This window comes from Carcharhinus amblyrhynchos, chromosome 12 (assembly GCF_965287045.1).
Source record: "Carcharhinus amblyrhynchos chromosome 12, sCarAmb.v2.hapA, whole genome shotgun sequence".
Classification (NCBI taxonomy): Eukaryota; Metazoa; Chordata; class Chondrichthyes; order Carcharhiniformes; family Carcharhinidae; genus Carcharhinus; species Carcharhinus amblyrhynchos.
Window position 1 is genome coordinate 36772180 of NC_137335.1, and position 26327 is coordinate 36798506.

General features: G+C 39.4%; 1 protein-coding gene across 2 annotated transcripts in view; it reads right to left on the bottom strand.

Moving 5' to 3' along the window:
- Positions 1-5752: 5752 nt before the first annotated feature.
- The window catches only part of LOC145350921 (poly(A) polymerase gamma-like), a 50579-nt gene continuing 30004 nt past the window's right edge, over positions 5753-26327 (bottom strand). Inside the window, exons 11-23 of one of the 2 annotated variants that reach the window (XM_080200387.1) lie at positions 25631-25703; positions 25434-25554; positions 24666-24750; positions 22708-22761; positions 22275-22394; positions 13249-13358; positions 10127-10248; positions 9854-10035; positions 9654-9772; positions 9353-9573; positions 7915-8004; positions 7037-7093; positions 5753-6826 (exon numbers count right to left, since the gene is read on the bottom strand). In XM_080200387.1, coding sequence (XP_080056513.1) covers positions 6728-6826; positions 7037-7093; positions 7915-8004; positions 9353-9573; positions 9654-9772; positions 9854-10035; positions 10127-10248; positions 13249-13358; positions 22275-22394; positions 22708-22761; positions 24666-24750; positions 25434-25554; positions 25631-25703 — 1453 coding nt within the window. In that variant the 3' untranslated portion in view covers positions 5753-6727. Of the gene's footprint in view, positions 6827-7036; positions 7094-7914; positions 8005-9352; positions 9574-9653; positions 9773-9853; positions 10036-10126; positions 10249-13248; positions 13359-22274; positions 22395-22707; positions 22762-24665; positions 24773-25433; positions 25555-25630; positions 25704-26327 lie in introns of those variants that run through there. The other variant, XR_013888265.1, reaches the window with a different exon arrangement.

Consider the following 26327-nt stretch of genomic DNA (forward strand, 5'->3'; position numbering starts at 1 on the left):
TTTGTAGCCTATTATGAACAGCCAGGGAAATATGTTATTCAATTTGATCAACCGATTGTTGAATCATAGGGCCTATGTACTCGGCATTGCACCAAAATTCATATGCAGTGTTGTTCAACTGTGTAGAAGGCAGCATGCTTTAAAATATATCAAGTAATGACACTCTGCTTGCAACATGAGACAAAACATTTACACACATCAGTAAATCTCCATGGCATTACTCAGAACAAGTCAGATTCCATTTGGGATAGGGAAAGAAAAATTATTTTAACTACTGCAGGTCAATAATGAAATATCAGTTATGTATAACATGAAGGGGCAGTATTTAATTGTCCATTTAAGGTTCATGCTTTTCAGCCCACAATATCAAAATATAATTTGCACTTTAAAAAAGCCTCATCAGTAAATGTACTATTTTCATTTCTTAATCTATTTTAAACTCTATTCAAAACATTTCTAGTTTGAATGCTTCAGTCCTTCGAGAGATATATGCTTATGAATATGGAGTTCCCCTAGTTATGGGAACTGTTATTTGTTAATATTTAAATTATGCGCAGTGGCAGTAGTTAGCACTGCTGCCTCACAGCACCAGGGTCCCAGGTTTGATTCCCAGCTTGGGTCATTTTGTGTGGAGTCTACACGTTCTCTTCATGTCTATGTGGGTTTCCGCCAGCTGCTCTGGTTTCCTCCCAAAGTCTGTGTTGGTTAGGTACATTGGCTATGCTAAATTCTCCCTCAGTGTACCCGAATAACCATGGAGTGTGGTTTAATTGCAGTGTTAATGTCAGCCTACTTGTGACACTAATAAATAAAATTTTAAAGATTGCACTTTGGAATTTGACATGCATATATGTGTTACAACTCACTGAATAATACATTTTATTCTCCCTATCCCCCAGAAAAAAAATACCTAAAACACTGAAAATTACACTTTCAAAAAATCTTCCATAAACATCTTAAATGATTCTCAGTTGTCATACTGCAGTAGTTTTCTATTAGAAGAGCACGGCTTAAAAACAAGTCCTTGCATGCTGTGATCATCATTCATGTCAACTAGAAATGATTTTATAAGTTGTAGATGCATGTGCAAGCTGGGGTCTGTTTTGTTACACTGGCTAGTCTTTAGATGGCTAATCATGACTGCTCTGAGGATTTAAATTGACACATTTTTAGATTGTACTAGTTCCCAACAAAAAAAATGCCATCATAGAGATCTAGCTATTTTCTTCCAAATTTTGAATCTTATCAATAGAAATGTTTGTAATATGGTATAAGTGATTTAAAGAACGATTTAAAGTTTACTTTGATAGTCTCAGTGCTGCTAACTGCCAATTTGATTTGGTTTTAGAGCTTCACAATTGTTGATTTTCATTCACGTTTGCAATTTCCAAATATTATAATTATATATTATGTATATTTATATTATTTATTATTAAATATTATAATTTCCAAATATTGCTGACAACAATAGGCACAATCTGTATATAGAACAACTCTATTCCAGAGACATCAGGCAAAGATTTTCTTTTACTTCCACTTGCTTTGGTGATGTGCTGTTCTAAGGACTAGATTGCTGTACAATGTAGAACACAACATTATGCTGCTGTGAAAATGGAGCCTTGTGCCTTCAATATTACTAAGTCAATTAAGTAAATACATGCTCAGATCAGAATTCAATTGCCCAGCATATTCAAAAGTGTCTAATTTTAAAGCTTTCAAATCAGAAGCACCCAGTGTGAATGGCCTCTTAAAAGCAACTAGACATATTTTGTATATACAGAAAATACTAAACAATTTATAAAATGGTTGCAGCAGCTAAGGCATTAGCCCACTATATTTATCAACTCTCTGTAGGAGCAACTAATTTTCCCACACCCACCAGCACCCCCCGCCCCTGCATTTTCTGTGGCCCTGCAAATTTCTCTCCAGATAAATACCCAATTCTCTTTGAGGACATCGACTGAACTGGCCTTCAAAACAGATGGACAGTGCACTCCAGCTCTTACTCACACCCCGAATGTAAAAAGATTTTCCTCACATTGCAAAAGAACCGAAAACAATCACTTAAAAAAAAATCAGCATCCAAACAATTTGATTCTTCTGATAATGGGAAAGGTTTTTCATCTGCTTTTTCCCTCATGATTGTAGATTCTATTAAACCATATCATAACTATAGTTTCTTCTAACTGAATTCCCTCATCCCTGGAACTATTGATGTGAATTGTTCCTGCACTCTCTATACCTTCACATCCTTTTTATGAAGTGTGGTGCTCAGAACAGGACACAATACTTACACCAAATTAGCATGTTGTACAAGTGTATCGTAACTTCTTCGGTTTGGTATTCTGTATCCATATTTATAAAGCACAGGATTTCTTCCTGAACTGCCTTCAGAGCTGCACTCTTGCCTTCTTCTTTGCTCTTCCTATCAAAATGAATTATTTCAGTTTGTTGCATTAAATTGCATCTGCCTCATGTCTGTCATTCCACCAGTCTATGTCCTCTTGATGTTTATTACCATCTTCCTTGTAATTCACAATATTTTCAAGTTTTGTGTCCACTGCAAATTTTAAAATTGTGTCTGTACAACCAAATCTAGATCATTAATACATACACCAAGAAAAGCTGGGATCTCAACACCAACCCAAGGAACACCACTATACATCTTCCCTCCCACATAAGAAACAATCACTACCCTATTTCCTGTCATTCAGCCAATTTTATAACCATACTGCTACTTCCCTTGGATCCCATGAGTTCTAACTCGTGACCTTTTATCAAATGCATTTTGGAAATCCACGTGCACCACTTTACCATCAGCCTTTCATCTCATCAAAAGACTCAAGGGAAAGTCACGTTCAGCTAAACTGTTCAACAAATCCATGCTGGCTTTCTTTGCGAAAGTGACTGTAAACTTTGCCCCAAATTATTTTTGCTAAAGTTTTCCCATCACTGAGGTTAAATTGTCTGTCTTGGAGTTGATGGGTTGATCCTTACGCTTATTTTGAATAACGGTGTAACATTTGCAATTCTCCAGTTCTTTTAGGATTGAAAAAGTGGAAAAGGCTGTTGCAATCTCTTTGCTTACTCCATACCCTCAGATGCATCTGATCCAATCCCAGTCTTTCACTATGACTTGTGCATCTTGTTCCTTTGTAAAGACAGATGCAATGTACTCATTTAATTTCTTAGCCATGCCCCCTCTCCATTCGAATATTCCCTTTAACATCAAGAGGACATAGACGGGTGGAATGGCAGACATGAAGCAAATGCAATTTAACGCAACAAACTGAAATAATTCACTTTGGTGGGAAGAGCAAAGAAGGGGCAGCATGGTAGCACAGTGGTTAGCACTGCTGCTTCACAGCTCCAGGGATCTGCGTTTGATTCCCAGCTTAGGTCACTGTCTGGAGTTTGCACATTCTCCTCACGTGTGCATGGGTTTCCTCCGGGTGCTCTGGTTTCCTTCCACACAGTCCAAAGATGTGCGGGTTAGGTTGCTAAAATTGCCCCTTAGTGTTCTGAAATGTGTAGGTTAGAGGGATTAGCAGGTAAATAGTAAATATGTAGGGATATGGAAGTAGGATTATGGTCAATGCAGACTTGATGGGCCAAACGGCCTCTTTCTGCACTGTAGGGTTTCTATGATTCCTTTTAAGTCCTACACCTTTTACAATTTGTATGCCGAAATATGATTTTTGGATTTCCTTTTATATTGACTGCCTGTTTCTTCTCAACTTCCTCTGTTTCTCCTTTTTGATTTCTCACTCCCATCACCCACTCCCCCAACCTTCTATGGTCAACCTGGTTCTTAATTGTATCATCCACCATTTTATCTGTCAAATGTAGCCCTTTGCTGCTTCATCTCATTTGTCTACACCTAGGGAGTTATGGATTTTTTGGTGTGGCTTTTGCCTCATTGATATGTACCCGATCAAGTGTCTTTAAAAGATAGCCCATTGTTGAGTTCTGCAGGCCAATCTTTGATTCCAATTTACTTGTGTTAGCTCCTTGTCCTTTTCCATAGACAACCTAAACTTTGATACTATATGGTCACTATCTGCTAAATATTCAAATACTAGCTCTTCATATACCTCATTCCTCAGAAGTAGATCCAGCAATGCCTACTTTCTTATTGGATTGGAGACGATGTAAAAATTGCCCTGAATACACACACTGCCCTTTACACCATCACCTTAACATATAATGGGAACACTAATAAATAAACTCTATTTTAAAGATTTGTTAGCCCAGTCAAACTACTTTATAATGCTTACATTTCTCCAATTTCTTTGCAAATTTGTTCCTCTATGTATCCCACTAGTTGCTGAGCATTTCTTTTTTGAAATTTGTATGCTTCCATCTCTCCTTTACCCAACCAGAACAGTGGAGTTGACAGCCAGCTGATCTTTGCCAGTCACAACTTGTGGTCAATTATAGATTACAAGCAGCTTTGATCAGAGTTTTGAAAAAAGGACAGGCTTTCCAGTTGTGGTTCCTGACATGCAGTGTACACATTTTTCTTTTTCTCTTGTCAGAACTTCCCTGCCCTGAACCCAGTCTGATTGATAGGCTTGACTCCAAAGATTACAGCTCAGGAACAACTAGGAAGCAGTCAGAAATCCAAGAGTTTTGGTGGGGAGGTTGGTTGCCTGTATCCTGTAATGACTCCATTACAATCAGATGTGGGTTTGTTGGAGGTTTAAAAAAATTCACATCTCACCCTGACTGAAATCCACATGTGGGTTAAAATCTGTCCTGAACCCCGCCATTGTTAGTACTGCAGAGACACTCCTTCTTGTCGACTTGATCCCATCCTGCGATCATTTGGCTAAATATTTTTCCACATAGGGAGCCAACTTTCTAGTAGGTGACATTTACACTACTTCAGTATAAAATTATCCATCATTCTTGATTCTATTATATAAACAAGCCAAAATTTCATGACATCTATGAACAGGTTAGCCAGTCCTCAGATACAAGCTAATGACATGTTGAGCAGCAAAAGGAAACCACTCTGAAAAAGTCATACAGACTTGAAATGCTGACTCTTTCTCTCTAAAGAAACAATGCCAGACCTGCTGAGTTTTTTCATCATTTTCCGTTTTTATTATGAAAAAGGGACTGTCATTCCCTGAACAGTAGTTAGCACTGCTGCTTCACAGCTCCAGGGTCCTGGGTTCGATTCTCGGCTCGGGTCACTGTCTGTGTGGAGTTTGCACATTCTCCTTGTGTCTGCGTGGGTTTCCTTTGGGTGCTCCGGTTTCCTCCCACAGTTCAAAGATGTGCGGGTTAGGTTGATTGGCCACGCTAAAATTGCCCCTTAGTGTCCTGGGATGTGTAGGTTAGAGGGATTAGCAGGTAAATGTATGGGGATAGGGCCTAGGTGGGATTGTGGTTGGTGCAGACTTGATGGGCCAAAGGGCCTGTTTCTGCACTGTAGGGTTCTAAGTTTGGCTTAGATTGGTAAGACTTTAAAGGTAGCTCTTTATATATTTGTATAGTGCTTAAGTCAAAAATCAGCATTCATGAGCGAATGCTCGGCAAATACTGCTGAATCTGGCTCTGAGTGCAGACTCAAGCCCAGTTTCTCACTGGTTTATGCTTGATGCTAGTTGCTATGATAATAATACAAGCAGAGAGAGTGTTAATGGAGATGGGGATTCAAAATTTCAAGGAGAGGATTAATGCTCCATGGCAAGTTCAGTTATGACTAAAGTATGCAATACTCAAAACACGTACTAACGTTTTAAATTTTTTTTACTCTGAAGTTTTTTTTTTATATACAGTAAATACAAAAATATTCTTTCAAATACATACGGATTTTAGGCCTACAAAACAATCAACTGGATGCACTGGAGAATGTAAATCAGTGACAATGAAGTTACAGCAGAAAAACCAGACATTTTTAGGCAATTAATAAACTTTTCATTCTGCTTCGTAGACATTTATATGCAGTGCTACACACACTCTCTCTCACACACACACCCACACACACACACACTAGAAAAATCAACAGACTTGTCATTGGCCATTAGAAAAACAATTGCCCGTAAATGCTTTCCTGAAGAGTGATGCAATTTAACCTCAAAACCCTATACCAAAAACTAAAATAGACTACATATTTTTTGTTTTTTTGTTATTTACACAGAACAAATGGGAGGTGGTGGGGGAGAAGTGGTTAACATAAAAATACATCACAGGACATTTTTTTTGTTATTTTACAATTATTAAAATTACATATCAGCCTTCAGAAAAGAACTGTGAATTCAATACTGATTTTTTTCAATAAAAGGCTGTTACAAATATTTACACATACAATGCATAATTCAGGGCAGAGACAAGTGTGTCCGGGGCTACTGGTTGATCTACTAGGCCAGAAGCCATTCCATCCATTTAAGGCTTTGATTTTTTTCCTCCCTCCTTTTTCATTTTCTAAAAAAAGGCCTCAGGTTTAGGACATTGGTTAACCAGTAGTCAGTCACCAGTACATATATACTTTGAAGAAGTGTAAACCAAAACATCTGGTGCTTCTAGCATCTGGTCTGCAAAACGAATAGTGGAGTAGATTCGTCCAACCCACCTTCTGGCTTCAACACCAAGTCAGGGTAACAATTACATAGAAGTGCTCCACTTTACACATCAGGGTAAATTTTAACAAAACACAACTGACATGCTTGAATGGTTTAAGAATTACATTTTACATTTACCTGACAAGATAGAGTTGCTACCGATTAAGGGTTAGTCTGATGGAATTTTTAATGACACGTATGCTACTCGTGGGAACTGGAGATGATGCATCTGGAAGCTCCTTGCTAGGTAGTCTCTGTAAAAATAAAAACAGCACCAAAACAAGGACAGAAAGAAGCATGTTAAATTGCATTTGTTAAAATGAGTTCTAGAAGTAAAAGAGGTTTTAAACTTAAGAGTGAAAAATCATTTTAGCTCCTTAAAGAATCTTCAGAAAGTTCTGAGTGCAGGCATTTACTCGGAGAATCATCGTTTCCTGTGAAGAAAGAGATTTAATGGGTAGTACCTGTGATCTTGTATCAATTGTTGGAATAGGCATGGATTTCACTTCTCCGTGGTTGTCCTGTTACATACAGACAACAATTTAATCAATTGAAGCAAAACTAATTTCAGATAGGTGAAACCCCTCCCCCCGCTATATAAAACTTATATAATTTAATTAACTTTTGTTTCCATTCACTTTGATATTGTTTTAAAACAATTTACTACATTCAATGTCCTGATACTATTACTTGAAACGATAAACAATTGACATTAAGGGATATCCACTGATGCATCCGGGTATTCCAGCTATTTGTTGCATCACTCAGATTGGTGCCAGCTGTGACAACAGGCTAAATGCTGAAGCACAACAAGTATTTCCCTATAGGGGAAGAGAGCAGCAGAAAAATGTGCACATGATAGTGAAATTAAACAAAGCTGCAATTTTTTTTTTATATACCTTGTGCAATAATTTGTAGTCTACAACATTATGGTACACAGTCCGTAAAATGCAGCATATAAAGCAAGATTACAAGAGCAACATCTTGCATAAACTTCATGCAGAAGACATACCATTTCTACAGCTATTGTGAATGGACATATTAACACTTCATCATAGCTCCTGCCAACAAGTACTGTCTTCAGGAATATTCTACCTAGGCTGGATGTTGAATATATGTTTCACTTACTTCAAATATTTAATTAAAATTAACATTGAATTGAGCAATGATAAACTTGAGGGGGAACCTTACAATTATGTAGAGAACTACAGATAAATGAACTGATATTTACTGATAGGTTCCCAGTTTAAAGGGTAAAGCTGTGCAGTCTTAGATGCAAGTGAATGGTCCCTTTTAACCAGTATGAACACCCTTGTCAGCCTTCAGCTGTAGTTACCACTACCTGTCCATCTTTCTGAGGGGGCTGTCCATCCTCTTCATTTGATGAAGAAGGTTGTTTAAAAGCTGAATCATCTGGCTCAGTGGCACACATCTGGAAGGACAAGAAAGAAAAACATTGAAACAACATTCCAGAGTATTATTAGTGCAATAAAAGTTTAAATTTAATCTACAACTCGATTAAAATATGTAACATTTAAAAAGCCCAACAGTGCCAATACTAACTGTGGCTCTTGGAAGGATTTTGTTTTAATATTATTCTTGCAACATGCAAATTACAAATAAAACTGTAGACTCCATCAAGCTTCTACTCAAAGAATGAACTTTATTGACAGAGACTGCTTTGCAATCCATAGTAGTGGATATATTTTCCATTCTTTATGAGGCTCAGGCAGGAGTGCGAATAGAACATACACAGCTCGCCATTTGGTTGCAAACACCATGCAAGACAAATCAGTAGCTCGGGCTTAATAGCTTCTCTCCATCAAAGGCTATTTAGAGAATGCACTTCAACTTGAACCAAAAATGTGCAGGTTAGCTGAATTAGCCATGCTAACTTGCCCCTTGTGTCAGGGTAAACTAGGGTAAATGCATGGGATTATGGGATAAAGCCTGGGGTGGGATTGTGGTCAGTACAGGCTTGATGGGTCAAACGGCTTCCTTCTGCATTGTAGGATTCTATAAACTTGAGTTTACTTTGACTGCGCAATAACCCTCACTCTAAAATTCTATGACTGAGAATGGCAAGAACAGTAATGTCATGAGAACATCACCACCTCAAAGTGAGGTGACATGTTAACCTAAACCTGCATAGTCATTGGGTCAAAATCCTGGAATTCCTCAATCAGCAGCATTACAGGAACATCTCTGCCCAGAGAGATGCAGCTGTTCAAAATTAGGTTCATATCCAAATTTTGAAAGAAATAGGGATGGGCGATAAATAAGGCCTTTCCAGCATAGACACGTACTGAAAACGTAATGTTTAAGCGACACTTACCCACCATTTGTGATGTAATTTGCATTTACATCTTTATACAATAATTATTGCCCCAAATACATGAATTAATAGCACTGCCTGAAAGACCAATGCTCTTATCTCTAACTTAAGTGTCAATTTGGTAGCAATAAACCACACTTCGATGTGGAGCTCAACATTAATCATTTAAATTAAGAGCACTTTTGCTTGCTACAAACTTTCAATGAACACAAGTCATTAGAAATAACTCAGATGATTCTGGTTTGGTAATCTCCAAATGTCAAAAGTGAGGAAAGAAGTGGGGACATAAACTAATTTTGGCAATTCTTTCTGATTTGTAAAAAGAACATTCCTCCAAGGCAATGTTAAAACTTGGTAGTAAATTACTGCAATTTAATCAAAAGGAAAGTAAATGTGACAGACTACTGTTAGTTTCTGCATAAAACTAAACCCTACAGATATTTACCAATGGGAGGTCTTTAAGCCGTTTTGGAGATTCTTCCAAAGTAGGTGAATGAGGTCTTTTCGATGAAGAGCTGTTTGGACTAGGATTTAGCTTGGTCCCATTTGGTAGTGGCTGGTTACATGGAGATGTCAAACGAGGAATTACACTACGCCCAACAACAGTGGGAATGGTACAGAGTGCTTGAGAAGGAGTGGGATTTGTAGTGGAAATCACATCGTTCTCTGCAAGGAAAGGTTTAGAGTTAACATCTGTGAAGTCACAACATGTAGTCCTACAAATCAGTTATGATAAGTTGACATACTTGCACAAAGAGCAGATCTAGACTTTGCTTGGCCAAGCTGTGTTTCTGGAGAAGCACTCTCATTAGCCATTAGCTTCGTTGCATCTGAAAATTGCACTTTTCCAGGTGAAATACTATTCCTAATAAAGAAAAATGGAATATCTTCAGTACCATAACTTCATGACACTGAATACCAATATGTTCTGCATCAAGTCTCATACTTTTGCAAGTCCTCTGTTCCCATAATATTTGATGTAGAAGATTTTTGTAACAGTGCAGGAGAACCAAGAGGTGTGCCAACATCAGTATCCCTTGAATTATCCAAAGGGCTTCCTTCCAAAGAAGTGCGATTTAGGTTACCAACATTTCCAGAAGAGTTCCGATTAATGTCAGGAATACTTTGCTGGAAGGCAAACAGAAAAGGGACTCAAAATAAAAAACAAAAACACAAAGGTAAAATGTTAAATAAATTCAGTGCCATGCTCCACATTTACCTTCTTTCTTTTCTGTAGTATTTCAGCTGGTAAATACTGATGGAGTTGTTTCTTTTTGACATGTGTAGCTTCAATTCTCATTTTCTCCTTCAGCATATTAATGTTGTTGGCTTGTCTGTACACTGCAATATAAACAAGAATTGTTTCTAGGCAAGAGCAAAAACTAAGTAAAAAAGAGATGATTTGTTGAGGTTAATTTATATAATACTTAAACAATGCTATTGCAGTATAGTGATTTCACTTTAAAAGAAATTCTAGCAATGTACTACAGATTTAAGCCTCTGTTCAGAGTCTTATTTTTGTGATTATAATATCAGAATTGCATAATAAAGTGAAAAGCAGGCTAATTCCAGAAATAAAAACAAAGTGCTGGGAAAACTCAGTAGGATTAGCATCATCTGTGGAGAGAGAAACAGGGAGTTAATGTTGAGTCCAATAATTCCAGGCAGTCTTAGGCAAATTTGCATTCTCCATGTTACAAAGTGATGTTCAAATTGGCACACTGCATTTCTGATACCGTAACCATGTATTTTCCCATAATATCCAGTTTTTTTAAAAGTTAAAATTAAGAAGTTTATTAGTCACAAGTAAGGCTTACATTGACATTGCAATGAAGCTACTGTGAAATCTTCCATGGTCACCAGACTCTGGCACCTATTTGGGTCAATGCACCTAACCAGCACATCTTTTAGACTGGAGGGAAACTGGAGCACCTACAGGAAACCCACACTCACACAGGGAGAAAGTGCAAACTCCACACAAGCAGTGACCCAAGCTGGGAATCGAACCCAGGTCCCTGGTGCTGTGAGGTAGCAGTGCTAACCACTGTGCCATCCTGTATTAAAATCAAGGGTATTCCTCATGTTGAATTTGGGATGCAATCTTTTACAACAGCTGATACAATCAAATGATGGTATTTTAATTTCTCAGTCCTTCTGCATTCTTCACTTTGCGCTACGCTTTCAATCTGGACCTCCAAATCCAACAATCCAAAAACAGCAAAAAACAACTTTCCTCTAATTCTTCAACTCACTGCTACAGTAGTAACCTCATTGAAAAACAGATGGACCAGACCAATGCAAATCAGTACATAAAAAAACTATTTACAGAAATATGAAAGCTATGCATTACAGTTGGTACTGATAATGTGCTATTTACTTGGTCTACATCAGTTTACGAATGGATTTTGAAGTCAGCAGCTTGTAAAGAAAACTATCCAATCTTCGATGCTATTCCTTTCAACAACTGAAAAGAGTTAAACAACTCCATTTCAAAATGTACCTTTCCCAACATGGAGACATAGGAGTGGCACAATGGCTAGCATTGTTGCCTCACGTATAGTCAGAGACCCGAGTTTGATTCTTGTCCGAGGTCACAGTTTTCACATTCTCTCCGCATCTGCGTGGGCTCCTTTGGGATGCTCCAGTTTACTCCCACCAACTAAGATGTGTTGATTAGGTACATTCACCATGCTAAATTCTCCCTCAATGTACTCGAACAGGTGCCGGAGTGTGGCAACCAGGGGATTTTCATAGTAACTTCATTGCAGCATTCATGTAAGCTTTGTGACACTAACAAATCAAATTCAAACTCAGGAGTACCACAATGCTTGTTATTGAGCAAGTCAAATCTTGATGGTTATATGCCAGAGCAAAACTTGCACCTTAATATCAGAATCCATAACATCCACACAATGCCACCAGCAAGCTACTGCACACACATTTGCCTAGTTACTGGTATTTCATTAAACAAGTTCTGTCTACAGTCCCCAGCTATACATCTTGTAAGGCAATCTTTACTGCAGAACTAGCCACTGACATCTTCGCAAGTACGAATATGACATTTGGAATCTGTTGTTAGTTGGGACTTTATAATTTGTCTCATTGTGTTTCCTGCAGTTACCAATATTTCAGAAAGAATGGTCTCCAGCTGCTTTGCCGTTTTAAACATTGAAATTTTAATCAGAAATAAAAACTGAAAATGCTGGAAACATGCAGCAGGTCAGGCAGCAACTGTGGAAAAATAATTAGTCTTTCAGGACCAAAGGTATGGTAATGGGAAAGAAACAAGGAAACAAAAAAAAAAACGCCTTGAGGTGTGCCATTTCTGAAAGTAAGCACAGAGAAAAACTAAAACACGAAGGAAATAGAAACAAAATAGGGGGAACAGTCTGAAATTGTCAAAGTCAAGTCCAAAAGGCTGTAAAGTGCCTTAGCAAAAGAACCTCAAGCTTGTGTTGCGATTCACTGGACTAGTGTAGCAGGCCAAAGACAGAGATGCCTGTGTAAGAGCAAGGTAGAGAATTAAAATGACAGGCCAATGGGAGTTTGAGGTTATGCTTACAAACCTGAATGGAGGCGTGTTGCAAAGCAGTTACTCACCTTGTGTTTCTACCCAGTGTATTTCAGATTTCCAACATCTGCAGTATTCTGTTCTTCAAACTTTTACCAGTTCCTGCTTTATTGCTACGGCTCCAAAGTTACTCCAAATCACTGATGTATCATGAATTCCTCATACACAGCTTTTGATTATAAATTATTTCTTCTATTGTGGTCAATCGCTAACAAAACCAGCAAATCTCCCAGCAAGGATATGGTCTCAGCCCCATGGAGGCACAAACTGTCCAGCTTGTACAGGTCCTATCTTGCCCAGAACCAGTTCCATTGTTCCAGGATTTGGAAACCCTACCTCCTACATCATCTCTCTAGTCATGCATTCATCAGCTTTAACCTTCTATTTCTATGCGTACCAGAACATGGCACTAATTACACATCCACAGCTGGTGATAAAAGATGGATGATAAATTGTGACAAAACCCTAGGATTGGAGAACACTGGGAAAGCATATAGAGGACTGTCTTGGAGGGAACAGTATATCAGATAAAACATAATACAGTTACTGGAGAAAGAGTGGATAGCATCATGCAAATTTCAGGAGTTTAGCTATAAAGACAAAAAGGATCCGAGTCAGAAAATACAAACAAGTTGCACAAATTCTAGCTGCAGTTTTTAAAAAGGTGCCAAAATGAGTCCATTGTACTCTATTTTTGTATGGGTACCATAAAGCTGCTAATTTACAAAGACACTAGTGAACAGATCAAAATGCATGAATAATCGTTTTACCTGTATCAGTGAATAATTGAATATCTTGGGTCAGATCAATGTTTACACTTTCTGCATTTTCCACCTTCTTAAAAATGATTCCAATAAACCAGATGGTAATATAGTCATCCCTAAAGGGGGAGAAAAACAACCTTTCAGAAGATATTTAAATTACTGGTGCTATTATTTCAATACATTAAAAAAGTAAGACATTTGGGCCAGATTTTGCAATCAGTGACAAAATGATAGCATTTGTCAGTCAACTGGAAGAAACCTCAAAAAGGTTAGCAGAATCTGAGATGCGATTTTCATGTTCAAATCGTTAGTTTCATTCTACCATCAGCTCAGAATCCAGCAACAGTAATGCCATCTAGAAGCTGAACAACCAGATTCAGATTGAAGAGTTTTCAAAGACAGGCAACAGTACAGGAGGCATCATGTTTGTGCAGACTCAAACTTTCCAGCTCTTAGTTCATTGCCTGTAGGTTACAACAGTGATTCTCAAACACCTTTGGTTGAAGATCCCTTTTCAAATGAGTAATCACAGATGCCCATCTAAATTATACAAAGAGTCTTCTAATGATGCAGTAAAACAAAAGAGGGATTTACAACTATAAAATGGCTGTACTTGCTTCTCAACCAAGTCTCTATCCCTGGTATGATATTTACCAATGATACTTGTAATTGCTTTCATGCCAATTTTTCCACTGCAGGAGTTTTGCAGACTAGACCAAGGCCCAATTATCTTCAACTGCTGAATCAATGAATGATCTGAGGTCAGAAGTGGGGATGTTCACTGATGGCTGCACACAATCTTCAGCACCATTTGCAACTCCTCAGATATTGAAGCAGTTCGTGTCCATATGCAGCAAGATCAAGAAAGCATTCAGAATTGGACTGACAAGTGAAGAGTAGCATTTCCACCACATAAGAGCCAGACAATGATCATTTTCAACAGGAGAAAATCTAGCCAGCTCCTCATTGCATTTTACCATCACCAAATCCCCATGTAACAACATCCTGCAGATTACTATTGACCAGAAACCAAACTGTACCAGCCAAATAAATGCACTACAAGAGAAGGTCAGAGACATTTAATTCTGCAGTGAGTAACTCATCTCCTGACTCCTTAAAACCTGTCATCTATAAAGGCACAAGTCAGCAGTGTGATGGAATACTCTCCACTTGCACTTGAGTACAGCTCCAACACAAGCAGCTCAACACCATCCAGGACAAAGCAGCATGCTTGACTGGCACCCCATATGCCATCTGAAACATTCACTCCCTCCCCCACTCACATTTACAAAATGCACTGCAGCAGCACAACAAGAATCCTTAAACAGTCCAAATCTATATCCTGTATATCCTCAAAAAGGATGAGGGCAAAAGATGCAAGGAACACTACCACCTGCAAGTTCCCTTCCAAGTCATACACCAGCTTGACTTGAAATGATATCATTGCTCCTTCACTGTCACTGGATCAAAATCCTGGAACTTCTTTCTGAACAGCACTGTAGGTGGACCTGCATCATATGGTCTGCAGAGGTTCAAAATGACAGCTCACCAGCACTTTTATAAAGAGTAATTAGGGATGGGCAGTAAACATTGGCTTAGCCAGCGACACCCACATGCCATGAAAGAATTGAATAAAAATCCCAGCTTTTTAAAAAAAACAAAGCCTAATTTGTTTTGGTCTCTGGACATATGACTGAAGTTGTACGCTAGGGTTCTGCAGAAATTCTGGTGTGTGAACTTCTTAGGAAGTATAAAAACTTATGAGCAATCCCTCTGTTGCCTGTGATCCTGCATGAATATCTCTGACCAAAGTTAGAATCAAAGACTTGGGATGGATTTCTGCCAATTTGCTTGAAAGTTATCCAGGAAACGTTAGACCATTTAAAACCTGGTCTAGCACTTGGGCAACTTCACAATCAGCCACTTATCTACTTGCTCCATTCCCCAACCCCACCTCTGGACCCAACTATCTCTGCCACCCAGCTCTCCAACCGGCCCTTTGCCTTAGCGACAAACTCACACTCGAAAGACCGAATATTTAAACCAACTGGATTAAGGCTGCTAAAGCCTACCTTTCCCCTGACTCTATGTCCTGGTGGAGTTTCCCAGCTGCCACTGAACATTTGACATGAGATCAGGAAATCCCAGAATAAATGTGCAGCAATGTCAGGTTGCGAATCTTTGCAAACAGCAGCAGTGCGTACAGCATTACTGCTGCTCAGAAAGTTCAGTCTCAAGTCTTAGGGGCAAACTAATTATTGTATTTCAGAAAGCACTTGGATAAAGTTTGTACTGTTTAGCTTCTAGATAATTCAGATCTTCATTTTGAAGGATAACCTTTTCTTCAGATGCTTAGTGTCTGTTGACCTTTACACAAAGTCCAAATACATTACTTCGGCACTCTTTTTAAAAAAAACTGATGGATTGAAAGCAGCTTCAACTGTAATTGGAATTTAGAAATTGAAGCTCGTCATTCTGCCTGTGGTTAACAGGAATGCAATGGACAGGATTAATTTTCAGACTCAACCTGCTGATTGTGGCAGTATATGGAACTGATGTGGTTTAACCAATATTTGACATTTGTATCTGGATTGTTGTGCATCCACGATACCGTTTGTCCCCAAAGCATTGGGCCTTGAGTTTCCACTAGAGCTCCTTTTTTTTCAAAAAAGGGACTCTTATGATATCACTCTTACTTTGGTTCACGCTGGTTGAGATTACTCAATTTTGATCTCAGTTCCTGAGAATCTGTAACGTACTCCATCAGGACGTAGTAGAGTCAGGGGAAAAGGTAGGCATGCTGTCTATGGCTTCAGCAGTCCAAAGATGTGCAGGTTAGGTTGATTGCCCATACTAAAAATTGTCCCTTAGTCATAAGATGCGTAGGTTAGAGGGATAAGGGGGTAAATATGTAGGATATGTGGGTAGGGCCTGGGTGAGTTTATGGTCAGTGCAGACTCAGGAGCTGAATGGCCTCCTACTGCACTGTAGGATTTCTATGATTCTATGATCTTCTATGTACCATTCTTGTAACTCCTTGTTATCAAGTTCAGTATGACAAAACTGCATTAGCAACTTTAGTTCCAAAGTAAGTGAATAAGTGTATGACACAAGTACACCGTTTAAGTTTTAGAACCACATCATGAATATGAACCAGTGGGGTTACTGTAAGATACAACTTGTTTGATTTAGTCACTTTAATATACAGCAAAAAGTATTGTTTCTTGCACACTATACAGACAAAGCATACTGTTCATAGAAAAGGAAAGACAAAGTGCAGAATTAAGTGTTATAGTCATAACCAGGGTGTAGTAAAAAATCAACTTAGTGTAAGGTAGGTCCATTCAAAAGTCAGATGGTAGCAGAGAAGCTGTTTAAGTTAATTGGTGCGTGTCCTCAGATTTTTGTCTATTTCTCGACAGAAGGTGGTGGAAGGAGGTATGGGGTGGATGGGGTCCTTAATTATGCTGGCTGCTTTTCCGAGGCAGCGAGAAGTATAGACAGCATCAGTGGGTGGGAGGCTGGTTTGAATGAGAGACTGGGCTTCGTTCGCAACTCTCGAGTTTCTTGTGGTTTTGGACAGAACAGGAGCCATACGAAGCTGGTGATACAACAAGAATGCTTTCTATGGTGTATTTGTAAAAGTTGGTAGTAACTACCATGCCAAATTTCTTTAGTCTTCTGAGAAAGTAGAGGAGTTGGTGGGCTTTAACTATTAAATTGGCATGGAGACTAGGACAGGTTGTTCGTGATGTGGACCTAAAAACTGGAAGCTCTTGACTCTTTCTACTTCGTCCCCGTTGATGTAGACAGGGGCATGTCCTCCACTACGCTTCCTAAAGTCGATGGCTATCTCCTTTGTTTTGCTGACATCAAGGGAGAGATTGTTGTCGTCATACCAGTTCACCAGATTCTCTTTCTCCTATGCTCCGTCTCGTCATTGTTCAAGATCTATGGTGGTATCATCAGCAAACTTGAAAATCGAGTTGGAGGGGAATTTGGCCACACAGTCATAGGCACACAAGGAGTATAGTAAAGGGTTGAGTTCAACTTTGTGGGGCACTGGTGATTGTGGAGGTGTTGTTTTTGCCTCTCTGTACTGATTGCAGTCTGTGGGTTAGGAAGTCAGAGGGAGAAGCTGAGCCCTAGACCACTAATTTGAAGATGAGTTTCATAGGGATAATAGTGTTGAAGGCTGAGCTATAGTTAATAGGAGTCTGACATAGATGTCTTTGTTGTCGAGGTGTTCCAGGATTGAGTGTAGGGCCAGGGAGATGGTGTCTGCTGTGGACTTGCAGCAGTTGGCTAACTGTAACGGATCTGGGCAATCTGAGAGGCCACAATTGATTTGTGCTATGACTAACCTTTCAAAGCACTTCATAATGGCTGTCAGAGCCACTAGACATAGTACTTAAACGCTGTCAAGCTTTTGTTTAGTACCAGGGTGATGGTCATCTTCTTGAAGCAGATAGGGACCAAAGATTGTTGAGGACGGGGATTGAAGGTGTCTGTGAATACCCCTGCCAGCTGGTCTGTGCAGGATTGGAGTGCTCATCTGGGTACTCCATCCAGGCTAGTCACTTTCCATGGGTTGGCCTTTGAGAACACTGCTTTGACATCTGCAATAGTGACCTCAGGTACAGGTTCATCTGAGGCTTCCAGGGTGGAGGCATGCTTTTACTGGCCTCTTGTTCAAAATGGGCATAGAATACATTAAGCACATTGAGGGGCTGCATTGGTGCTGGTGATTTTTACATGCATTCATCTTGTAGCCTGTTACATCTTGCAGATTTTGCCATAGTTGGCAGTGGTCCGTGTGGCTCGCCTGGGACTCTAGCTCGGTCCTGTGATGTCTTTTAGCATATCTGATGGATCGCCTTAGATCTTATCTGGCTTGTGCACTACTTGATGAAAATGATAATTTTAAACTACCTACCACTTGATTAAAGAGATCATTTTAAATTACCTGCAAGCTCAACTTCCTAGAATGTTAAAGCACTGCTACGTACTGCAAGTTATGACCAATGCTGCCTTCCAATATAGAATTTCTAAACTATAAATTCAGTCACAGTTGTAGGAGAAGTTCTGCAAACTAGCAACACGCTGAAATAGCTGATAAATCAGAAATTAATTGAAGACTCCCATCTGGTGTTCTCTTCTCCATTCCCATCCATAAATGGGAGTGATTGAAGATATATGGCTTTAGTTATTGTTGCTGTCTAGCACTTCTGCCTGAAAGTGATGGCAAGAAAGGTGGTAATTCACATTTTAAAAAAAAACAAACGCGGAATTTGGATGATCAGGCCAAAGCAAACCTAGAACATTTAGAAAATTAACTAAATCAAATGAAACTTGTAAAGGGTGATCTTTTTTCTTTCATTCCTGGAGTGCGGAGGGATATTTTTCTACATTAAAAAGGGTGCTAACAAACACATTTTCAAATGTATTATTAAAAATAATACTTGTGACACTCGTGTATTTGGGCCAGGATCCATTTTACCGGTTTGTACCTTCAGCAATTATGTGGAGAATGCAACAACTATGGGCAGCATGGTAGCACAATGGTTAGCACTGCTGCTTCACAGCTCCAGGGAGCTGGGTTCAATTCCTGGCTTAGGTAACTGTCCATGTGGTGTTTGCACATTCTCCTTGCTTCTGCATGGGTTTCCTCCAAGTGCTCCGGTTTCCTCCCACAGCCCAAAGATATGCAGGTTAGGTTGACTGGCTGTGCTAAAATTGCCCTTTAACTGTCCTGAGATGCGTAGGTTAGAGGGATTAGTGGGTAAATATGTAAGGATATGATAGGGCCTGGGTGGGATTGTGGTCAGTGCAGACTTGATGGGCCAAATGGCCTCTTTCCACACTATAGAGTTTCAATGATGCTATGAACTAGTTTCATTAGGTAACTACAAGAGTTGAAATCTGCAAATTAACCATGCGTTTAAATTGAAAATAGAATGGACTCCTCCACTTTGATTTTAAATGTAAAATTTAACTCCAAAAATCATCCCCACATAACTACAGAAGCCAAGTGATTAAGGGTAAAACAAAGGCATTTCAAATTTAAATTGGCAAGAGTCATGCTAATTGTGCGTGTTATACTTTAACCACATTCTTAAATAAATTTTGTTTTGATAAAAACCTTCTCGTGGGTCAACTGAATCATACTGTAGTGGAATACCTTATAAGAACATAAGAAATAGGAGGAGTAGGCCATCCAGCCCCTCGAGCCTGCCCCACCATTCAATAAGATCATGGCTGATCTGTCGTGGCTCAGTTCCACATTCCCGCCCTCTCCCCATGACCCTTAATCCCCTCGCTTATCAAAAACCCATCAACCCGCATCTTAAAAATATTTAGCGAGGCAGCTTCCACCACCTCAACGGGCAGGGAATTCCAGAGATTCACCACCCTTTGAGTGAAGAAGTTCCTCCTCAACTCCGTTCTAAACCGCTCCCCCTTTATCTTGAGGCTGTGCCCCCTAGTCCTACTGTCCTTTCTGAGCGGGAAGAGTCTCTCCACCTCTATCCTATCCATCATCTTATATGTCTCAATGAGATCTCCCCTCATTCTTCTAAACTCTAACGAGTACAAGCCTAGTTTATTCAGCCTCTCCTCATTGGTCAACCCCCTCAACTCCGGTATCAGCCGAGTAAACCTCCTCTGCACTCCCTCCAAAGCCAAAATATCCTTGGGTAAGTACAGCGACCAAAACTGCACACAGTACTCCAGCTGCGGCCTCACCAATGCCCTATACAGCCGCAGCAAGGCCTCCCTACTTTTATATTCAATCCCCCTCGCTACGAAGGCCAGCATCCCATTAGCCTTCCTGACCACCTGCTGCACCTGCAGGCTGGGTTTTTGCGACTCATGCACAAGGACTCCGAGGTCCCTCTGCACCGTCGCCTGCTGCAGTTTTTCGCCACGTAAGTAATAGTCCTTCCTACCATTATTCCTACCAAAGTGGACCACCTCGCACTTACCAACATTAAATTCCATTTGCCATTTCCTGGCCCATTCGCCCAGCCTATCTAGATCCTTCTGCAGACTCTCCACACCCTCCGCGCAATTTGCCGTTCCACCAATCTTGGTGTCATCAGCAAATTTCGACACCATACACTCGGTTCCCTCCTCCAGATCATCTATATAAATGGTAAAAAGCTGAGGCCCCAGCACCGACCCCTGGGGCACTCCACTAGTCACCAACCGCCAATCCGAATAGCACCCATTAACCCCCACTCTCTGCCTCCTATTTGACAACCAATCCTCTATCCACACCAACACCCTACCCCCAACTCCATGCCCCCTTACCTTCCGCAATAACCTCTTGCGAGGTACCTTGTCAAACGCCTTCTGAAAATCAAGAAAGACCAAATCCACCGGCTCTCCTCTATCCACCGCCCTAGACACATCCTCATAGAGCTCCAATAAATTCATCAGACACGACTTCCCCTTAACGAAACCGTGCTGCGTCTGCTCTATCAAGCAATTCTCCTCAAGATGCCTCGCTATTTCCTCCTTGATGACGGATTCTAACATTTTACCTACAACAGACGTTAAACTAACTGGCCTATAATTCCCTGCCTTTTGCCTGCCACCCTTCTTAAACAATGGCGTAACATTAGCCGCTTTCCAATCTTCCGGCACTTCCCTGGAATCCAGCGACGTCTGGAAAATAACCACCAAGGCATCCACTATCACCTCCGCCATTTCTTTCAGAACCCTCGGATGCATTCCATCCGGTCCTGGGGACTTGTCCACAATCAGTCCCTCCAGTCTGTCGAGCACCACCTCTCTAGTAACAGTAATGTCATTGAGACCCTCCAGTCCTACCACCTTTCCATCGCTAACACCCGGCAAATTATTCACGTCTTCCTCCATGAAGACCGAAACAAAAAAGTTATTCAAGACCTCAGCCATTTCCCCATCCCCTACCACTAAGTCCCCCCTCTCATCCTCTAAGGGTCCAACGTTCACCCTAGCCAGCCTCTTCCTTTTTATATATTTATAAAAACTCTTGCTATCTTTTTTATATTAAGCGCTAGCCCAGCTTCATAGTTTCTTCTACCCTTCTTTGTCAACTTCTTTGTCAATCTTTGTTGACATTTAAACGTCTCCCAATCCTCTTCTCGCCCACTACTCTTAGCTACTCTAAACGCCTCCGCTTTTAATTTAACACTTCCCTTCACCTCCTTCATTATCCACGGCTTATTACCTCTCCTCCTACGGTCCTTTTTAACCATCGGAATAAATTTCTGCTGAGCACCAAGAAAGATCTCCTTAAAGATCCTCCACTGCTCCTCAGCAGACCTACCTTCCAACGCGCTCCCCCAGTCCACATTCGCCAATTCTTCTCTCATCCTACCGTACTCCCCTCTGTTCAAACAAAGGACGCGTGTCTGGGAACCCACTTTCTCCTCCTCCATCTGCACCAGAAACTCCACCATACAATGATCACTCTCCCCAAGAGGATCCTTCACCGCAAGGTCCCTAATTCTACCCGCCTCATTACATAACACCAGATCCAAGATAGCTCGCTCCCTCGTCGGGCTCCAACACACACTGTTCAAGGAAACTATCCTGGCAGCATTCCAAGAACAACTCCGAGCCCACCGCGTCCAACCTGGGTCGACCAATATGTAGATTGAAATCTCCCATAATATACCTTATGCTCATCCTAATGCCAAAATCATAAAAAGTTAGGGCCTAGGCTGAGTTCGTAAGATTCCTTGAAGTTTCTGATCTGGTCCATTACACTTGCCTATGAAAATTGGAGGATACCAATTACATTAGCACTTACAATTTAGTTTAAGTATTGGAATGCTACAACTGAATTGATGATTGAACACTAATATCTGGGATAAGTTCTTGTATGCAATGTACCATGGTATCAGGTTTAAAACTATCATGCATCATATTCAGAATATTTCCTAAAAGTAGTACACAAAAGCCATAGATGAGTTTAATTAACTCGTCTATTTTAAGCAGTCATATATGAGCTCCATCCAATTTCAACATAAAGTCCAACTTACAGATTGTGATGTTCCTTTAAGCCAGGAAAAGACTGTGGGTTTACATGGGCAAGAGTAATGTAATCATTTCGCTCAAGGTTGCCAACAAGTACACGGATTTTTGATTCGACAAGGCCAACCCTAAAATAAGAACATTTTTAGTTTAGGAATCAACTAAAACAAAATTTTAGTAGAATACGCAGCACAGAAACAGGATGTTCAGCCCAACTAATCCATTACCAGTTTTTAGGTTGCATCCGAGTTTCCTCTTGTTCACTCCCACAAAACACTGCCTTTATCAAAACTTTTCACCCTGAAAGACTTTTATTAGGTCACCACTCAGCCTTCTCTTTTCAAAAGGAGGACTGAGCCAAATTGCCTCTTTCCAAATCAGAACGGCCTAGCCATTCTGGCATTAGCCATACATTTTTTTTTAAAAAGCCAGAGTATTTACCATTCTAAGTGATGATCTTCAGTGGATGCACTTGCTGTTAATACAATGTAGTGCCTGTAAACAAATAAAAAAAGGTTTTAATATTCTCTTGTCAGTTGAGAACCTCACAAAGGAATACTTCAGAATATAACTAAAACTGCCTCATTATGAATACTAACTGTATAGCGGGCTGAGCCTATTGTAAATCACTCACTGAAAGGGTGAACAATTACACAAGTTTAAAAATCACAAAAGTTGCTAAATTCATTCACACAGGGAAAGCTATGAAAACAACCCACAGGTCTTGATTAAAGCAGACCCAAGAGTCAAGGACCGTAAAACTCCATTACAAGGGAGGCCTCAGTCCAGTATACACACTAGACCTCCACTGAATTGTGCAGCTGCAGCTTATCAGTGTCTAACAAGAGACAATGGGATAGGGGAGTTGATATACCACTGGTTAGAAATATCACTATCACAATTGTGTCAATAGTTATGTGGACGTGCACAAGTTGTAATTGGACATTTATACCCTTATGTTACACAAAATGTAAACCCAAATCGACAGCTGAGTGGGTATAGATAACTTCTATGCAAATATACATCTGATTAGCATATGCTAATTACTTGTAATTAAATTTGGAAGTACATCTGTCTGTGTAAAGCTGTATCCAGTGCTCTGGATTGCACCACCAGATTTCTTGCTAGCTCAGAAATAAAGCCCGATTTTAAAATTCTGAAATTCTTTGTCTGGCCTTGTCATATGATTTTCAAAATTAAGTCACTAATTGACATATTAAGCATGCTCCAATTTACAACACAAAATGGGCAAGCATTAGATTGTTAATGAGCACACAAACATATTTTGGCAGCTCAGTCTCAAGTAAAAAGATGGCTTCTCAAATTGAAATACAAGTCAAAAGAAAAAGCAAAAGCCTGGTACAATTGTCTTAAAGTGAATAGCGTCTTAAAGAGGAGTATTTCCAATAGAAACAGTCCGTCTCTGGCACAATGCCTCAAATTTTAGTAGCCAGTCTTTAAAGTCTGATCCAGCTTAGTTTTGAAGGAATAAGTGAAGACGGTAATATTCTGTTTCACAGAGTTAAATCTTTATTCCTTGTTTATGAAAAAGTAGAAAAGGTATTTTCTGATGGTGAAATCTGTTCACTAGAAATACTGGTGAAATACTGTTCCAACCCCTCTGCAAACCAAAAACTTTGGAAAGAATTCCCAAATTACCCCAATAGAAGGAACTGATGGACAAGATTTCACTTAATTTTTTTTAAACTGCAAAAGGGAAATCCAAAATCAATGCAAATTAAATGCTCATCAAACAAACAATATTTGAATGGAAATGACGGTTTTTACAAAGTGCAGAGTTCATCACACATAGATAAAAGCAAAATACTGAATGTTGAAAAAAAAGTCAGACGCTGGAAAATTTCAGCAAGTCTGTAGAGTACTTGCAGAGTGAGAACATAGCTAACATTTACAGTCTGAATTTAACTATGATGCTCCCTATAAAATTAGGGCAGTGTCAATCCTTTTGTTAGGAACCACAAAATGAGGGTGGCTACCCATACTAGCAATTGATTCATTCACAAAATATACCCAATAGGACTGAGCTGCAGAAGGCAGGTGCTGGATGTGGACATGCACAGTTTCAACAGTCCAGCTGTGACAATGACATGAGTAAGTATCAACATCATACATAAATACAACAGCTTGCCAACAAAACAGAAGTAATGAAATTGTAGGGAGTTCTCAGCTGGCATGATATCATCACGGCAAGCAAATTTCAGATATTCCCTAAGCAGTGTTGTATTGCAACTTTGTTAATACGTAATAGGTTTTAAAATCCAACCAATGCTTTTCATGCATTCTGAATTGGAATACGTCTCTCCAGAAACAGGCCAAAATAGGACAACAGTACTGTAATAGAACTATGTAGGCTATATTATGAAAGACTATATACTTACTTATATTTTTGAAAGAAGTTAGGTGGTTCAAAGAGTTTAGACCAGTCTGTCTTGCCTTGCAGTATTTCATCAGTAATAGCAAGACCTGAACATGCAAAACCAAATTACTGTGGATTTGGGTTAAAAATCACACCTTTAGAGTATAAAGCAAAGTATTTTAAAAGCACAAAACTGTAGCTTTAACTTGTAGAATTTTGTTTTAAGACAGGCAGCCACGGGCATAAATTGGACAATTCAGAGCTCAACAGCCTTTGGGAATTAAGAAGTCTGACCATTGGAACCAAATATATGTATGTGAAACCACAAATCAATTATTATTCATTAAACATTTGTTTTTGGAGAAGGAATTAAATATCTTAGCTTTGGACCAAGTTTTTAAAAGGGGGTGTTAGAACACATGAAAGAAGTTAACAAAATTCTTTACTTTGGTGATAGCTGAAATCGAAAAGGGACCATAACAGATAAGCCACTGAAAGTAAGAAATATTGCTACAAAGGAATCAGGGGCGAGTTGACTTGTAGATAGTGCTTTTTTAAAGATGCCATTTATGTTTTATAGTAATAGCTTACTTAAAGCAACATGAACGTATGGAATGTTATTGATACCATACAAATAATATTTCTGCCAAAAGCTACAAATGATTTCAAAAAATACCTTAAAGATTATGGTTTATTTAGACAGGGTGTGAATGTAAAGGTCTGGTCACCTATAGGAAACTAGCAACCAATAACAAACAATAAAAATTCTGCTAAAAGAAAAAAGTTTAACCTTGCTTGAATTCTTCTATCATTATTGTTCGAGTTGATGAGGACACGTTGAATGTGGAATTTTGCTGTGGGTAGGCAGGAGTTATTATTGGCATCAAATGGTATCTGTCAGATGGGTTTACCTGTAGAACAAATGTCATAAGCAACAGTATATAACAAAACATCAAATCAGATTAGCATTCTGTATTGTGCTCATACCCGTGGATCCCAAACTGGCAGATTCAAGTTACTATCCTCTGGTTGTTTAAGCAACACCGGGTTTGGCCATTCCCTGAAAACAAAAAAGCCAAAATTTTCAGGACAACTAAATGTCTATTTGACTATATCACTTTAAAAGCAAAACAAAAAGACAACACTACCTTAGTTTCAAAGCTAACCTAACAGTAATGTTTCTAGCAATTCATAATGCAATTACCAATGTGCAGCCGGACAATAACCAACTGGGCAATATAAAGAGGATATCAAACCAAGAATACTTTGTGTAAACAGACACAAATTTAAGATAGTTTAATCTATTCCAATTATTTTTAAAATTTCTTTGGAAGTCTGAGAAAGCCCAACGTGCTTGCTAAGATCAAGCATGATATTATGCTGGGAATTATACCACGTGAACCACGTGGTATAAGACCGCCTTTGCCAGAGCATCTCTCAATTCAGATCACTTCAGGATATGTAAATTTAGAAAAGTTGGTCTGGTTTTATACCAGGTCCTGAGGATTTCAGTTCCACGATAAAGTGACAATTTTTAGACCAAGCGATGAGTGGTTTATTTGCAATGTTAAAGGACAATACAAATGTGTGTCATGGAGTACAGTTTTTCAGTGTTGCAGTAAGAAGTTTTGTCCTTCATGAACATCTTTATAGATACAGCACATTAGAACAAAACAAGAAAGCT